This window comes from Lipophrys pholis (assembly GCF_963383615.2).
Source record: "Lipophrys pholis genome assembly, chromosome: 10".
Taxonomy (NCBI): domain Eukaryota; kingdom Metazoa; phylum Chordata; class Actinopteri; order Blenniiformes; family Blenniidae; genus Lipophrys; species Lipophrys pholis.
Window position 1 is genome coordinate 8,049,932 of NC_137640.1, and position 17,882 is coordinate 8,067,813.

Consider the following 17,882-nt stretch of genomic DNA (forward strand, 5'->3'; position numbering starts at 1 on the left):
ATAAACAAACAAACAAACAAAGAGACAGACGGACAAACAGAAAAACAAACAAACAAATACAACACATATGAACGAATACTAAACTGGTGTCGATCTTTAAAAAGATGTGCAGTCATTTTTAAGATACATATTGAATTGTCATTGCTTTGATTTATTCTAACTGAATAACTTGTTTTTTTTTACATGTTTGTGTCTGTTGTTTACATTTTTTGCATTGTCTACTCGATGTGCCGTTTAATAGGACCCCAAAGGAAGTCTTTTGAATTGAACTGAATTGAAGTATTGCTTCTGAATGATATTCAATAAGTATTCAATAAACACGTTTTCTATGATATGGCGCCACCTAACGTTGCTTTGCTGCAACTGACTGGAGAGCTATGCATCGACAACCTGGACTGTATTGTATTAGTGCGGCCTTCTTTTCTTCTGTGTTAGAATTCTCTATTTAATTACAGTGGGTTATAAGCCGGGTATCATGTTTTGGTTCTTTCTCCTATTTTCCCAAATGTACCAACATAGCAAATGATGTGAAAGCTCCAAGTTGGGGGAACTGCACCTTCTACTTCTTACCTGTACCTGGTACTACACATCCCCTAAAAAAGGGCAGGGAGGAACCAGTTGCTTCAACTAATACTAATGATAATTAAAAAAACAAAACACTGCAGATATCTGAATGGGGCTTTAGAATTACTTGAATTTAACTGTATGCACTACCACAAAAATACAAAATAACTCGTGAAAAATATGTGCTGTGTACTGCAATGTCACTTCTGCTTTACTGGGCATCGGTCAGGTTTTCAGATGACCGAGGGATGAGTTTTGTAAAGTAGAAACGGAGGCAGAGCTTTCAGCTCCAATATAGTTTCATTTGGTTGTTACCGTTGAAAGCTTTCCTATTAGATCAAATGTATAGTTATGGCTCTATCAGTTGCTAGTCTTTGCAGTATTTGCACATATTTTGTCTACCTTTTGGTGATCAGGCCTCGCAGTTGATGAAAGTAACCAAGCTTTGCACTGGATAAGATGAATGACGCCAGACATGCATACATACATATGTACGCACACCCAAATGTTTACTTTCTGCATCCTATTAAAAGCAAGACATGTGTGACAAGGGGTTGCAATGGGAGCAGGTCTCCCATTAAACAGCATGTTGACTGATCCGCCCCTTTGCTCTGTCCTCTCATTATCACACCCATTAATAGCTCCAACTTCATTTTAGCTATTTTCCCCCATATGCCTAGTGTAGACCGTCACATATTCTGCTGTTCCTTTCTCCGTTTGCAACTGCATGAACCCGTCAAAAAAGAAGCACACAAACTGGAATCAAAGGTTCAATTCATCGTTGCTAGATGTTATGGAGGTTGTGGTCTTTGATGAAAGTAAAACAAATGCTGGTGTCCATTTCTGAAAGTGCCAATCCAGCAATCTACAACAGTTTCTGGGCTTTTTATACATTTCATAAACTCCAAATGCTATCAGTGAATTTTGTTATTTGTAGCTTTAAACGTCCTTCATAGTTTTATAACTAAATATTTGACCATTACTGCCACATGCATCAGCTCGTGTGACGCCTCAGATCCCAGGTGATGAGTTATACTCAAATGTAGAACAAAGACCTTTAACCTGCTGTCCCATGGAATGCTGGAATAGTCTTAAAATCGTTGTAAAGTGGACTCTCATCGTAAGGTGGACTTTTTGTATTTTCACAAAACAAGCAAGACACAGCTGCCGGGATCCATTAATAAAAAAGAACTGAAAGAAGCCGGCTGGAGGTTTTTAATTAAAGAAAATCGTTAGTCTTTCTACCATAAGTTTCTATCCGAAGCTCTGCAACAACTGGACCAGTTAGAATTATTGTAGCGGAGCTTATTTTATAACTATAGCTTGTCTAAAATCTGTTGTGTAATGATAAATGGACTGTGACGAGAGAGCGGGGCCTCGATAGCCCTCTGTCTTTCCTTTCATAGAGGCTCATTGTTCAGCTGATGAAGCTTTGCCCTTCAACTGGCTTGGAGCTGCAGCACCACTCACCTCACCCACCCCCGCCTCCCATCGCCCCCTGCCCCACAACAAGGAATTCAAGAGACTATCCAACCAGTTTGTTTGCCAAAACAAATCGAGCTGTTCTCACTCCCTCCCCTAAACATGCAGAGGAAAGCAGAGAACTCTATTTCTCGGTCTGTTGCATCGATTAACTTTGTTTCTTGTGTCTGAAAAAATGTTACACACATGAGTTCAGGTGAAAACGTAGTTTCTGAAATGGGAAACGAAAAAGCTGAAGATACATTTTCTTTTTGCAGTTTTTCCACTTTATTACAGATATTTTCATTCTTCGTTTTCAGGGAATGTGTCAGCATTTAGAAAAACAACCGGAAAGTCAAACAAAAGAAAATCCCCATAGTGGTTATTTTCACATGAATAAATCAAACTGCAGACTTTTCACTTTTTGGTCACTCGTCTTGTGCGTGTCTTCTTTTTTTTTTTTTCCGACATGGCAGTCTAATGCTCCCATTTCTGTTTGAAATACATGAGAAAACATAAAAAAAACAACCTACACTTTCATGTCACAGACTACACATCGCCATCAGAGCTGCAGAGGTAAGGAAACATAACTATTTCAGTATGTTGTTGGACGCTCGGAGTAGGACGACAACTGTGTGCCGTACTTTTGCACCACCTGTTTGCGTCCTTGAGGGCAGTATTAACATTGGATTGTCTTATCAATGTTTGGGAGCTGAACATTCAGTTCTCCAGCTGGATGTTACCACTCCAGTTCCACTGGGTATTTCCCAGTCAGGCAGGCAGTGCAGTGGCCAACTTTCTTGCTGGACTTATTGGAGTCGATCTTGTCCTTATCCTGGTGGGAAGCAATCCCCTCCTGGACGGCCGATACCAGGCCCTCCACAGACAGATATGAAACACTGTCGGCACCTGTGTGACAGTAATAACATTAATTGGCAGTTCACCCTTTGAGGTGTGCTTAAGTTATGAAACATATAACAGATTTGTGGCGGTAGATCAGGCCATTATATACTTGTTGTGCATTGATACTCTACCAATATAACCAGCGATGTCGTGGAACTCGGGCTTGTTGGCAATGAGCTCCTCCTTGGTAGGAATATTAATGCCCATGTAACAAGGAAACATGATTGGAGGTGATGCCACCCTGATGTGGACCTGGATGAGATAACAAAGGCAAATTTAATGTGATGATTTCTTTTTGAGTGCTTACTTTAGTATCAAGCTGATGAACCAAGAAGTGACAACATCCCAAAAATGCATTTCAATTTGATGCTTCGGTAATCCATTCAGAGGCTTTATATCAATAAAGAAGTATATTATCTTGGACTAGGTCAACAGGATGCTTGTTCAATGATGTTATAATATTATGTAGGAACTGAACAGAGGAGGCATCTCAAAACCATTGAAATCAGTTCAAATGGACTTGGTTTTATGTCTTGGAAAATAATTGGCCCTTCAGCCTAGTCAAGTGTACAGAGCGAACTGATGAAGCCACTTGCGATTGCTTTCACTAATAGCGATACATTTCAGAAAAAGCAGAGCGGGTGCTCCACTGTGAAGTGATAGTTCTCATGAAGGATAAAAACATGAAAATGAAATATTGAATAGATATTTTGCATCATTCACTTCAGTATCAGTGCTTCCAGTGCTGCCGTCGAACCCAAACGACTGATGTTTTCTGATCGTTCTCATTGTTTCTTGAGGTTTTTAATTGACCAACCTCTGTTGCGCCAGCCTCCTTCAGCAGTTTAATGATGGGGGAGATGGTGTTGCCTCTGACGATGGAGTCATCTATCAGAACCACTCGTTTCCCGGCAAAGTTGTCCGTCAGGGCTCCGAACTTCTTGGCCACGCCGAGCTGTCTCAAGCGTGTGTTTGGCTGAATGAACGTTCTCCCCACGTAACGGTTCTTACATAGGACCTCTATGTATGGAAGACCAGCCTGAAAAAGAAAGAAAACATGAGAGAAAAAAGTCCCTTCATTTGCAGACTGGGATTGATTCGTCACTTCAGAGAACGTGGGCACCGCACAAACCTGCAGAGCATAGCCGAGTGCAGCTGGGGTCGCAGACTCTGGAACAGTGCTGACCACGTCGGCGTCTGTTGGTGCTTCGAGGGCCAACTGCCGACCACAGCGCTGCCTCACCGTGTAGACCATCTGCCCTGCAGGACGAGAACGTTTTAACAAGGCTGATCTGCAGCTGCACAGTAAATAATACAGCAATTATTAAGTATGTTACATATAATAAATAATCATACCTTCGAAAATTGAATCTGGTCTGGCAAAGTAAACGTATTCAAAAATGCAGAAGGCTGGGAGTTCTCCCTCGGGCCGCGGGACGACAGTCAGAGACTTGACTCCGCGTTTGGAGATCTGAACGATTTCTCCTGGCAAGACCTCTCTGTAATACCTGGGAATCAGAAAGTCAGTGTAACCACCCAGCAGTGCACATTGCTGCTGTAAACACAGACGAAGAGCAAAACATGACAAAGCCTCACTTGGCGCCAATCGACTGGAAGCTGCATGACTCTGATGACACGACCCAGCCCTCTGTGTCCTCCTCCTTTCCATCACCTGAGGAAGGGAACGAGCCATCAACCTAGTTAGCCACAGGCTCTGTGAAAACCGTACCTGTAAATGAAACACTCTAAAATTGCTCAGATTTAATTCACAAAATAAGTCTTGTGAGGCCTTATATTTCACTGTAACACTGGCCTCCTTCATAGATGGCATTGAAATATTTATCAAGTCATTTTGACTTCTGATGGTAAGAATGAAAACGGATTAGTTTGTTAAGGTCTTTTGCGGTCAAACGCATTTGTCTCCAGCATACATTTGTCATACAGCTACCGTGTGGAATAAACATATATTCAGTACCTCTGCTGTGCAGCTTGGATATGGGAACGAGCCGTCCGAGGCAGAGGGGACGATTTCCATAGGGGTCACGCACCGCATAAATAACGTCTTTGTACATGACCAGCAGAGAGTATGACGTTGGGGTCTCAGTCATGAGATTTTTAATTCTACAACGCAAGAAAATTAAAATTATTCCAAAAAATATGTGAAACAGATGCTGTATGTTTATGAAACAAAAAAGGCAATATGTCAGAAGCTTATATTCCCCCCCCCCCCCCCCAACACTGACCTGGCAACCCAGTCAGGTGAGTCCAGCTCCTCCATCGGTGGAGTCAGTGCCAGCAGCTGGGTGATGAGCTCGCTGTCCGAGCTGGTGGAGAGGCCCACTCCATGGCGCATAACCTGCATAATGAGCAACGAACAACTCTAACTATCGTGTATGATCCTGTAGAACAGCTATAACATAAACAGATCCATCAACATAATTGATGACAGCAAGAAAAAGGGCAATGGCTTTCATTGAATGATTTATTATTAAAAAACTAATTATACTACGGTCCAGCCCAATACCCCTGCAAAGTAAAACCTGAAGCAAAACTACTTTTTTTTTTTTTTATAAATGTAGAGCCATTGAAGGCAAAGCTGTTGTACAGTCAAATATGAAGTAGATATTGATCTAATGAAGTCGCTGCTTTAAAATGGGGCATTAAAATGTGTAACCAATCATCTGGATGAGCATTGGTCAGTTCTCACCTTTTTCCGCAGGGCCTGGGCATTCACCAGCTCCCCGTTGTGTGCCACAGCGATCTTGCCATGCAGCGTGTCCACCACAAAGGGCTGGCAGTTCTGCAGCTCCGAGATCCCGGTGGTTGAGTAACGCGTGTGACAAATACCGAGGTTACCATGGCGCAGCTTGAGGAGAGCCTCGGGTGGGAAAGCAGTGTTCACTAATCCCATACCCTAGAAAAAGTCAAATAAAATAAGGACCAAGTAACCAAAACGATGGAAAAAGTGGAAATCAGGGAAATGCAGCGGCCTTGATAGTCATGTTTAATGTAATCCTGTGAGTCTGTGTGTGTGATTATAATAACAAGGATTGATTCATAGAGCAGCTTGTAAAACAGCTTAAATGTGTGACAACTGAGTTGAACAGTCCTGTATAGTCACAGAAGGAGCTTCGAGTCACAATTTATTGTTACCTTGTGTGTTGCATATGTGGGGGAGGTCGCTCCATTACTTGTTGCAATCCCAGCACTTTCTTGACCTCTGTGGGGAAACAGATATTCACAGTATAAACTGAAAGAACTCAGTGTGAAGAGGCATTTTCAACATATTATTCTTGTTGGTTCTTTTTTTAAGCTCTGCCGGACTAAACATGAATTGATGTGTTCACGTCTTGGTGTTTTGCTTAGAGCCTTGGGGTGGGATTAGACTGGTTTGACGAGAAAGAGGGAGAAAGGGAATAGAAAAGAGCGAGCGCCTCTCTGCAGTGCAGCTCCCATTTATGGAGAGTCGCCTTGCTGCAGTTTCAACACATTTACCAAGCTGCTTCTCAGATTACTGTTGGTCCCACCCCCTCAGCACACAGCTTAAGCCAGTGGTAAGGCTGCTTTCGAGCATGGAGGCGTTGCTTTCAGGCTTAGCCGCCTGGTTGCCCAGGGAACTGGGCAGTGGAGACACACGGGGGAGGCGGGGTGGGGGGGGGGAGAAAAAAAGCGTTTCCAGGTCAGCTCAAAATATGGAGAGAGGAGCAGAGAGACAAAGAGGAGGTGAAAGAAAGATGGAGGAGGACAAAGGCTTGGCAGAGAGGCAGTGGGGGGAGGCAGAGCAGATCGCTCTAGTGTCAGTGTGGGACGAGGTTGCAGTTCAGCATGTAGCAGAGGGTAGAGCCACATTCGAGTTGATTTCAGAGCGTCTGAGGCGGCTCAGCGTGCTGCGCAGCTGGAGGGAGTGTCAGGCCAAATGCAGGAGCCTGAGACTCCAGGACAGGAAGCCCGGCGCTGCTGCAGGCACTTCGACAGGCTACAACCAGGGAATGGACACAAAGCCGGTGAAGGGCTGGGAGGAAGATTTGGAAGGTGTGGGTACTGAAAGGGGAATCTACGATTCTTCAGTCACTATCTCAATGCAGGAAGGTAAATGTAGGCTAAACCCCCAAAATTCACAAGAGCAGATTACAATTTTTTTTATTTTTATAAAATTAATCAAAAAGGAGTTAGATTGACGGTGGCAAAAGTTTTTTTGTTTTTGTTTTTTAAATTCGCTTTCATTCTGCACAAAACAGTTCATTTTCATTGTATGTCAAAATCTAAACTTTATATCCAGATATCAAGACTAAACTACAACCACCCATTCTTTACAACTCAAATGTGGCAGAGGAGGGCGGCCGCCACTGGACGGATGACGAAATCCGGGCGCTGCTGTGCGTCTGGGCTGACAAGAGCATTCGCGAGCGCCTGAAGAGCACCCTGCGCAACAAGTCCATCTTCCAAGAGATGGCCCGTCAGATGCAGAGAAACTACGGGGTGGTGCGCAACTGGAAGCAATGTCGTACCAAATACAAGAATTTGAAGTACGACTACAAGACAGCAAAGAGTGCTCAGGCCGTCGGGGGGAGCATTGCAGGGAACCCCGGGAAGTACATGAAGTTTTTTGACGAGGTGGAGGCCATACTGCTGGACCGGGAAATGGAGAATGGTGCAATGGAAATGCAGAAGAGGCTGTATAATGGAGAAGTTGGGAAGATGCCACCTCTGATGAGCCACGCGGGGCCGCCGCCGGCCTCAGAGAGCGAGGTTGTCATAGAAATTGACGATGGTATGTATTCAATTTGCGAACCCGTGTTCTCGTCTTGGTTTTCAGCTTTGACAAATGACTTCTTCCGTCTTCAGATGAATACAGTGATGAAAATGAAGTCGATGGAGACACTGAAGCAAAATGGAGAAGCACAGGTACACCAGGAGGAATCTGCTCACGTGCTTGGATAAGTTCACCAACAAAAGTAAACCTCTCTTTGTCTTTATTCCATCCAGATGCCAATTTAATGCACACGGACTCATCCAGCTCCGACCAGTTCCACGTCGTCACCGTGTCAGACACGGGCAGAAACTGGAGCGACCAAGAAGTCCAAGCGTTGATTCAAGTCTGGTCCGATGAGCGCGTGTGCAGGCAACTCGAGAGCTCCACCAGAAAAAAGGACATCTTTGTCCAGATCTCCAACAGGTTGATGCAGCAAGGAATCGAGCGCGACTGGAAACAGTGTCACACCAAGTACAAAAACCTCAAGTACCTCTACCGCTCCCTGCAGAGGGGAAAGACCGACGAGGCCGACCCGAGACGCATCATGAAGTTCTACGACGAGGTGGATGCCATCATGAATCACATAGTTAACGGCTCACTGGACGAGACGGGAGCCGCTGACTCTCGACACGCCGGCAGGCCCGTAGAGGTGGATGGTTGTGAGGAGAAAAGGGAGCCTGTTGCCATCTTTTTGTCAAATACGGACACGGCAATGGTGGGCGCGCCAGACTACAGAACCGATTCCATTTCAATTCTAAGTCATAACGTCACAACACAGACTGAAGAGGCCAAGAGCTACAAGGCCAAAGCCCAGTATTTGGAAAACCACAGACTAATGGGTAAGCAAACAACCATCATGTACTTATGTCTAGTATTGAATATATTAATAAAAAGTATTGCACGCAAAGCATGCAGTGATCAGCTTCGATAAGAGCAGGCGGTGCAAGATCCAGAACTGCACATATATAAAATGGTTATGGTTTAAGTTGTATTTTCCATTTATTCTTAGTTTAGTTTGATTTTCTTCAAAAGGGTAAAATAAAACATTTCGCAAGAGTTGAAATACACACACAAAATCAAATCTGCAGTCAAATCCAACGTTCACTCATTAAGCCAGTGCAATAATCATTAATCAATAATGTAAAGATTTTTGTTTGTGACATATTATGTTGCATGTTCATTGGCAGGCACCCCTGAGACGAATGATGGAAAAGACAACAACTCAGCAAATCGAGGAATGAAGAGGAAAGCTCCAGATCAAGGTCTGCAATCACTTCCCCGGTCACATGACGTGCACAATTGACTGAAGCCTTTGTAACCTCTCACTTCGTCCCATGATCGGCACAGAGCCCCTTAATTGAATTATTGATAAGGGAATGCTCTTAACTGCTAACAAATGCCAAAACCCATGATGGAGTCTATCTTAAGAAAAGGAGCCTTTGTATGTCTAAAAGAAACCAAACAGTGTTTCGGTGTTGATAATAAAGCAGAACGTCGTCCAGCAGGAGGTTTAATCTTTACGTTTTAATTTTTCAGATCCCATCCTTCACACGTCATCCAAAAAACAAAACATGGGCCGTGACCTTGGCGGAAAACTGCAGTGCAAAGAGGAGCAGGATCACGTTCCAATAATAAAGATCAACTCAGTGTGTTCAATGGCTTCGGCTAAATCATCCCGAGAGAGACAGGTAATGTAATATCCTGGGCGGCCCACTACCGTAAACCGCACACCACCAAAGTTCACTTAATGATGGCAAGTTTGTGTGTCAGCTTCAGGAGCTGGAGCATACATTTGATTAAGACATTGAAAAAAAAAATAATAATAATTGCTTTTGCAAATGTCTTTTTTCTTCTTCTATTGTAACAAAAGTATTATGTTACATAATACCACTGTGTTTTTTGCACTATTTTAACTAAAGTATCATGCTCATAATTAGTAGATATCTGCTTCACATTTACGCAATTATCTTCATTCTTAGACGGTTTCCCAGACTAGTATTTCCTTAACTCCAAACGGGATCAAGAAACATTACTGTCTCACAAATTCCCATGGGAAACCATGTATAGCGCCATGTGTGTGTTTGTTCCTTTTATAAAAGTCGATTTAAAACCCTGGCAGGATCTTGAGCCACCCAAATAGTTGTTACAGGAGTTTTTCCTTTGTTTTTCTGTAACAGGTTTTGTAACCTTGACTCAGAATACTTGTCAATGCATTTACTTATTTCAAGGTTCAAGGTCTTTATTTCCATTTCCATGCTTCCACATGTAAACAAAATATGTCACTCAGGACCAGCAGTGCATGTATGCACAGAGTTTAGAGAAAACAATAATTAAATAAAACATAATAAATAATATAGGAATCTATATTAAATGGTGCAGCAATATAGACATAGATTTTTTATTTTATTTTTAAAAGTCAACTAAATTAGATCAAAATTCAACCTACAATGAAACTGACAGATAAATGATCTTTGCCGGAAAGGTTTTCTGACAGCAAAAGGCAGCGGGATACAATTTCAAGTGAATCGCTTATGCCTGATATTCGGTGATAAATTTAATCACGTGATCGCTAGAAAGATTGTCAGGTGACAAAATTTGGAACAAAATCCAAACAATCCAGACCCACTACTTGTCTGCCTTCAATTCTCAATCTAAAACGAGGAATATCGTCTGCAGTAAGATGTGACGCATGTCTTATTTGATGGATGGATGAATGGATGGATGGATGCATGCATGCATGCATGCATGTATGTCTTCCCTGTGGGGAAATTCTCATATTTGACAAATTGTCTCTTTGAAAGATAGTTGCACAGCAAACATTGTTAATCTACATATAATTTCTGGAGAACAAATGACAGCTTCATAAGAATACAAAGAGTCTAAAAAAAAAAGTTCCCCAAACTAACATTAAAACTCTAAATGCTACTTTTTCAAGACTTCAATAAGATGAATAGGAGACGGTTCCATTCCACAGTATGAGTTGCTCTGAAAATTATAGATTAATCAACTGATTTCATATTCACACATTGTTATAATACCGGAATATATAAAGGAAATAAACAGTTGCAGGAGTTATGGCCATCCCTGTTTATATAAGCCACTTAATTTCCTCAGAGAACCAATTTTGGGGAAACTCTGAACTTCTTTATCGGAAAGGAGGATAAAGAAAAAATATCAATGCATTGTTGTTGCTTTGTGAAGATTCCCCAGCTGAGCTGTGTACCTGAGAAACGACGAGACTCCCCAGACACAAAACAAACAGCTGATCTGAAAACAACCTCACAAGTACTTTCTGGACGGAAAAACTTCATGTTTTCATGACTTGCGTGCATATAAAGTTTAAAAGAGTACACTATAACTCTGCAGTAAAGCGACACACTCACCTGTGTTGTAAGGCCACCAGTCCCAGCGTTAAGACCTGCGCCACTTCCAGCTGAGTGGGCCAATCTCCGGCGGCGACGCATCCGAACACCCCGCACTCCTCCCCGATACCGGACTCCTCAAACTCCATGTAGCCGCCGTCCGTCCACCTCTCTCGGTCCTCGGTTCAAACTTGACGTGCAGTTCCGTGCAGCACACGCGGTGCGCGTTCACGCGGGCGAGCGAGCGAACGACCACGTGGTTCACCGTTAGAACACGTGGCTCGTTAAAACAACACAACGGACTGTGTTGAAGTGGCACAAAAAAAAAATCTTTTAGAAGCAAACAAATGCGTTTTTTTTTAATGTAACTATTATCGTGGATCAATTAAAAGCTTGATTTAATCAAGTGTGATGATGGAGATAAACACGTGCTGGTGACTGTCCTGGATCTGCTGTTCAGATCAGATCAGGACGAAGGTCTCCTTCACCCCGCGAGAGCTTTTAATATCACGAATCGATCTTCTCTTCGAATAGAAAATGGAGGCACCTTAGGAAGAAAACTTTCGAAAAGTTTCACGTCATGTAAATATTTGAGCTGAAGCAGCCTCTCCCCGCCCACGTGATCACGAGTCCGGCGCTGTGATTGGTTGTTCGATTTCCTGATTGGACGCGATTGGCTGTCGGAGCGCGTAAGAAACGCTCCTCTTCCCTCCTCTGCCTCGCGCACACCTCCCTTCTGCACCCCGACTTCACACACACTCAGCTCCTCTCTCGTGTTTCCTCCATCAGGCTGCTCCAGAACAGACCCGAACCATGGCCTCCACTCCAGGTTAGTGCAGCAGAAACTCACGCACGACCCCCCACCCCCCCCCCCACCCCCAAAAAAACACAAAAAACAAAAAAACTTCCCGTGAGATGTCAACTGCAAACTTTCCTTTTTCAGAGTTGAATGTCGGCAAGAAGCTCAACGAGGGAAAGACCAAGCAGATCTTCGAGCTGGTGGACGAACCCGGCCTGGTTCTGGTCCAGTCCAAGGACCAGATCACCGCCGGGAACGCGGCGAGGAAGGATCAGATGGAGGGGAAGGCTGCGATCGCCAACAAGACGACGAGCTGCGTGTTCAGGCTGCTGCAGGACTCCGGTGAGGGCTGGGATTCATTCGGTCTACATGTGAGGGAGGACCGGCTGCTTGTGTCACACTCAGCCTCGGGCGGCTGTGTTCTGCAGCAAACTTTAGGAGTTACTGGTTAACGTTCATTAGTGCTCTACACACACTTCTTACTCACCAATAAGTTAAACCTACTGGTTTTTGTACTCTCCAATATCAAAGGAGATTAAAAAGGTCCAATGGTCCAGTAGAAAACACCAACCTTGACCTGTTAAACTCATTTTAATACACATTTTTATTGCATCTCTTGTGAATTAGTTTTACTTGTTAACTAAAATAGAAAATCACAGTTCTGCAGTGTCAACAAATCAAACTGTCAACTAGGAAGTCATTGCTCTTTTAAACTGTTCGCAACACTGTTTCTTGAAGTGAAACGAAAAAGAACTGAGGAAAACATGCCAGAGGTGGCCTGTTTTATCAAGGCTTAGGCAAAGGAGTAATATCTCCAACTTAAGATATGGCCGAAATTGCATCGCTTCCTTACATACATATAAGTTTCCAGGTGCACCTGTTGAATGAAACTTAGTCTGATGCTATGAAAGTAAAAATGAGAGCAGCACATTTGACCATTAATTCAACTTTATTTGTATAGCACCACATACAACAGTCATGTCTCGGCGCCTTTAACGGTGAGAAACCTAACAAATTAATCACAAGGCAGGAAAAGTAACTTTGAATTCAAGAAGGCAGTCCAGGATTTATTTCTCCAGAGGGAAGTGGTATGCCGCTTGCGTGTCTTGACATGTATTTATTTTATTAAATGGCTTCCCGCCTCACTTTAATCTGCTCAGTTTGAACTAGACACGAGTTTGTGTGTGTGTGTGTGTCAGCCGACCTGTGGTAATGGGTGTCTTGTGACAAGAAATTATGCTCCTTTTTTAATTCACCAAAACGTGACCAATCACGTCTCGTTCATTTATCTGTAATTGAATTAGGAGTTGAAACATTTCTTTAACCGGCGCCGTTATCAAGCTGGACAACAAAGGGGGGGTCATTGGGGGGAGGGGAGCTGTCAGGTTTAGCTTTTGAGGTTGATTTTAACAGTTGCCCTCTTTGTTACAGGAATAAAGACTGCTTTCGTGAGACAGCACTCGGACACTGCGTTCGTCGCAGCCCACTGCGAGATGATTCCCATTGAGTTTGTGTGTCGGAGGGTGGCGACCGGGTCCTTCCTCAAGAGGAATCCAGGGGTCAAGGAAGGCTACCGTTTCGCCCCGCTGAAGATGGAGTTGTTCTTCAAAGTGAGTCAATAATGTCTTGTTTGTTTTTTCTCTCAAGTCTGGGAACTGATTTAATTACCGAGTGTCTCTCTGTCAGGATGACGCCAACAACGATCCTCAGTGGTCGGAGGAGCAGCTGATGGAGGCCAAATTCTGCCTGGCTGGCCTCACCATTGGCCAGTGTGAGATTGACATCATGAATCGCAGCACTGTGGCCATCTTTGAGATCCTGGAAAAGGCCTGGGCCACACAGAACTGCACACTGGTGGATATGAAGGTAAGCAGTGGAACAGTCGCCCTCTGCTGGTTAACACCCAATGTTGAATATTAAAACGGCTTTATCCTTTTTCTTCTTGAAGATCGAGTTTGGCGTGAATGTAAAAACTCAAGAAATCGTGCTGGCCGATGTGATTGACAATGATTCATGGAGACTGTGGCCCGCTGGAGATCGGAGCCAGCAAAAAGACAAGCAGGTAAGAACTACTTGTTTCGAATAACAGATGTTTTATACTTTCCTTTTTTAAATTTCCCTCCTTCCCTATTATGTTTTTAATCCGTAGGTGTACCGAGACCTGAAAGAAGTTACCCCAGAAGCAATGCAGATGGTGAAGAGAAACTTTGAATGGGTCTCTGAGAGGGTGAAGGTACACTCGTCCTATTGTTTGACTCAAACTTTGTTCGGTTTATTAGCATTGGAGTATTCTGTCACTTCAGAGTTCAGGGACTGACCCCATTTTTGACTTGTGTAAACACAACTTTGTCCTCTTTTGGCTTGTAGGTCCAACAAAGTGTTAGTGACTCGCCACACCGTGTTGTGGTGCAAAGTGATATTGCAGTGCTTGACTGTCTGGAGCTAATTGGTTTTCTCATAAATAAACGTATTCCACAAGCACAACACTTTTAAGAACCTGAATAAATGGTTTCCATATTGGATATTGTAAACTTTGCTTTTCTGTATGTAGTTTATATTGACTTCATCAACCTACATTTAAAGCATGATGGAATACTCGTACATAGTAAATCCCCCCCCCCCCCCCACACACACTTTTATTTTTTAATTTTTTCCCCAAGCTGTTGCTGGAATCCGAGGCCAGGGGCAGGGTGGTGGTCCTGATGGGCTCTGTGTCAGACATGGCCCACTGTGAAAAGATTAGGAAGGCCTGCACCTCCTATGGGATCCCCTGTGTCCTGAGGGTCACCTCGGCACACAAGGGTCCAGATGAGACTCTTCGCATCAAAGCTCAATATGAAGGTATGGCTTCATCCTACCACTCTGATTAAGTTTGACAAGAACTGAGGACGTTGTTGTCATAACCTTTAGTGTGTTTTCCACAGGAGACGGCGTTCCCACCGTGTTTGTGGCCGTCGCTGGCAGAAGCAACGGCCTTGGTCCAGTGATGTCTGGAAACACTGCATATCCCGTTATCAACTGCCCTCCTCTCACTCCGGACTGGGGAGCGCAAGATGTGTGGTCCTCCCTCCGTATGCCAAGTGGTGAGCTGTGATATGAATATATAATCCGATTTGACTTTACTGTTGAGATTAAACTAAGTCGGCTTTTAAACATTTTTTTTTTTCCCTTTTCCCCCCTCCTTCCTGCAGGTCTGGGTTGCTCCACTGTCCTCTCCCCTGATGCTGCTGCCCAGTTTGCAGCTCAGATCTTTGGGCTGACCAACCACCTGGTGTGGTGCAAACTGAGGGCCTCCATGCTAAACACATGGGTGTCGCTCAAGCTGGCTGACAAAAAGTTGGAGGCCTGCACACTCTAAAGTGACTAGACTGCAGCATTCCCCATTCATCCATGACATGCTCTTGGTTAGTCTTCTAACATTAGAGCAACTCGCACTTGAATCATTCCATTAAAACATTTAATACAACCTTGATTGTATTCTTGCAAATCTGTTTTTGTTCATGTCATATGAGGGTATGCACAAACGTTGTTCTACCATGATCTTTGTATGAAAGTGACTGACAGAGAAGTCATCGTCTTCTCAGACAGATTGCACTGTTGCAGGCCACATGTCTTTTTAAGAACACAGAATACTGAATGGTAAATTGCAACCATGATCTTGGCTGGGAGGTTAGTGATGCTGTATTAACAACAAAACCACATTGTGAGAGTGGGCATGCTGAAGACCGAAAAATAAATCATTGCATGTGGATCATTGCTCATAAGCTTTCTCCAATGTGTATGTGTATTGCTAATATTGTCGGTATTTAGTTTTTGAGTCACTAATGCAAAAGAAAATAGCAAACGCTCCACTGTACAGTGGAACAATCAAAAGGCACTGTCGCTTTAAATTATGCAACAAATACAAGGTGATTACAAGCTGTATTAAAGTAAGCTGGCTTGTGACATACATTAAATATGATATAACTGAAATGGTGTCCTTTATGTTTGTGACACTACTTGTAAACATTTTGTAAAAAAAAAAAAAACGAACTGAGTTTGTTCCAATTTTTAACATCAAACATTTTACCGATGGTGCGATCAATCAATTTCTTGCCATCTACATGTTTCTTCACATTAAAAACATCCGTTGGATCAGTGCAACGTACTTCTTACTGCTGTTCATCCAATTTAGCACAAAGTCTGGAGTCATTTGCGGCTGAACGTGGGAGAAGGAAGAGCACACCCTGCAGAGGTCACTGTCCATGAATAAATAGACAGCTGCGCACTCATCGACAATGAAGGGCAGTTTAAAGACACCACTTAACCTTAAATGCACATTTTTATATTGTGGGAGAAAACTCACACAAGCACACGGAGAACATGTAAACTCCACCCAGACACAAACTTTATTTACATTGCAGTGAGAGAGCTAAATATCTATTTATGTAGATGTGAAGACTTGTTTATTCATGTGATTAATCCATAGACGTCATTTATTATGAGTGTCAAAAGGACCTGAGGAGTTTCAAAAGAGCTTTTGCTCTGTTGCTACACTTTCCTGTTTTGATTTTTATGACTGCAGAGTTAAAAAAAAAAAAAAAAAAAAAAAAAAGTGAAATGACTGAAAACATCTTCCAGTTGTTCCAAGATACGTTCATCTTTCATTATCTGGCAGTTCTTTGATATATACTGTGTGCTTTAGACAGTACTCACAAGCTCATGTTATAAACGGCTGATTAATTAATTCTTTTTAAAGCTGGGTATAGTTTTTAAATGAGAATATGCCATGACTGGTATATATGTGTAATGCTCTGTCTCTGTTTTGTTTTGAAAATACAGATATAAAATGTATGGAGATATTGTCATGAGAAGTAGGCATTCTATATGTTTTGATCTGTGACAGCACTATATTAAATGTCTAAATTTGTTGTATAATGTTTTAATGATTCACCCCCCCCCCCCCCCCCCCCCAAGTTTATGACGCTGATATTTTCTCCATACAGGAACATGTTGCAGATAAATTCTCACTTTGGCTTTCAGCTTAGGGCAACTTCCTCCTAGCCTCCGCTCAGCCTGTGTTTACATCAGCATGAATGCGACTGATGAAACATCATTAAAAGAAATTCAGTCAAAATGTAATCAATAAATAAAAAAGAAAATAGCATATCGCTTGTGGAAATTTACGACATTACTCCTCTCATAAATATGGTAATAAATAATTCAGGTGCAACTTTTTCTAATTTATTTCTGTTGATATCCTATACGTATGCTTCTAATGCTCATTCTACTAACAATGGTGGACTCTTCAGAGCCTCTTTAACGGGAAAGAAATCCCTTTCAGGACCCTGCAAGAGTGGTTTGTGCTCGAGGTGGTTTAGCTGGAGTTCTATTTCTGTAATGATTATCCACAGGATTTCTGCATGAATGTGTCTCACTGTTGCCTTATAATATTATTCCAGTCCAGCGCACTTCACCGCAGCCATTGTCAGTTAATTATGCACAGGGTTGGAGAGTGGCTGATCCCACTTCACAAGACTTCACCTTCGGTTTGCCATCTCAGACAGTATTCATGGATCTCCATCATCTGCACAGTAGCAGGACTTGTTATCAACCACATGAGGGAGCTTGGAGCCCATTTTGCCAACCCAAACGCTTAACCTTTCAATTCGTTCCAGTAGTTCGGAGCCAAGGGAATGAGTCAGAATATCATGGCACTATTTTACACTTTATTCTTCCTCTTTTCTTTTTTTTTTTTTTAAACTTCTATTATAGCACAGCTCAACCTGTGATAACAAATGATGGGCATAATGACCTATGATGTGCAAAATCTTTGCTCACGTGTGGGTGGCAGTAGGAGGATGGAAGTGCTGAGGTTTTAGAGTGTGTTACACATGAGTGCACGGAGGATGATATCTGATACTGAAAATCCTCTGCATTATAATTTGGAGTTGAATTTTGTCCTTTTCAAAAAAAATACTATTTGATGTGCAAGAATCTGCCTGGCTGTCTCCCACTCGATATGCAGCAAAGAGAGGTATAGCCACAGAGCTGGAATGGA

At 42.9% G+C, this 17,882-nt stretch overlaps 2 protein-coding genes across 3 annotated transcripts; one reads left to right on the forward strand and one right to left on the reverse strand.

The window, feature by feature from the left end:
- Positions 1-2,299: 2,299 nt before the first annotated feature.
- On the reverse strand, positions 2,300-11,990 carry ppat (phosphoribosyl pyrophosphate amidotransferase). The gene is made up of 11 exons (XM_080473908.1): positions 11,065-11,990; positions 6,082-6,148; positions 5,636-5,842; positions 5,172-5,284; positions 4,904-5,049; positions 4,525-4,600; positions 4,285-4,436; positions 4,061-4,188; positions 3,746-3,967; positions 3,060-3,180; positions 2,300-2,934 (listed from the first exon to the last, which is right to left on the reverse strand). The coding sequence occupies exons 1-11, from the start codon at positions 11,190-11,192 to the stop codon at positions 2,765-2,767; spliced, it is 1,530 nt and encodes a 509-aa protein (XP_080330034.1). The 5' UTR covers positions 11,193-11,990; the 3' UTR covers positions 2,300-2,764.
- Positions 6,542-16,410, forward strand: paics (phosphoribosylaminoimidazole carboxylase, phosphoribosylaminoimidazole succinocarboxamide synthetase). 2 transcript variants are annotated; one of them, XM_080473906.1, is made up of 15 exons: positions 6,542-7,017; positions 7,208-7,699; positions 7,774-7,833; positions 7,915-8,520; positions 8,869-8,943; positions 9,218-9,369; positions 11,833-11,872; positions 11,987-12,184; positions 13,274-13,452; positions 13,529-13,708; positions 13,791-13,904; positions 13,992-14,075; positions 14,503-14,683; positions 14,767-14,925; positions 15,034-16,410. In XM_080473906.1, the coding sequence occupies exons 1-15, from the start codon at positions 6,621-6,623 to the stop codon at positions 15,198-15,200; spliced, it is 3,084 nt and encodes a 1,027-aa protein (XP_080330032.1). In that variant the 5' UTR covers positions 6,542-6,620; the 3' UTR covers positions 15,201-16,410. The 2 variants fall into 2 exon arrangements, with proteins under 2 accessions (XP_080330032.1, XP_080330033.1); XM_080473907.1 differs by having other exon boundaries at positions 6,741-6,962.
- The last annotated feature ends 1,472 nt before the right edge of the window (positions 16,411-17,882 follow it).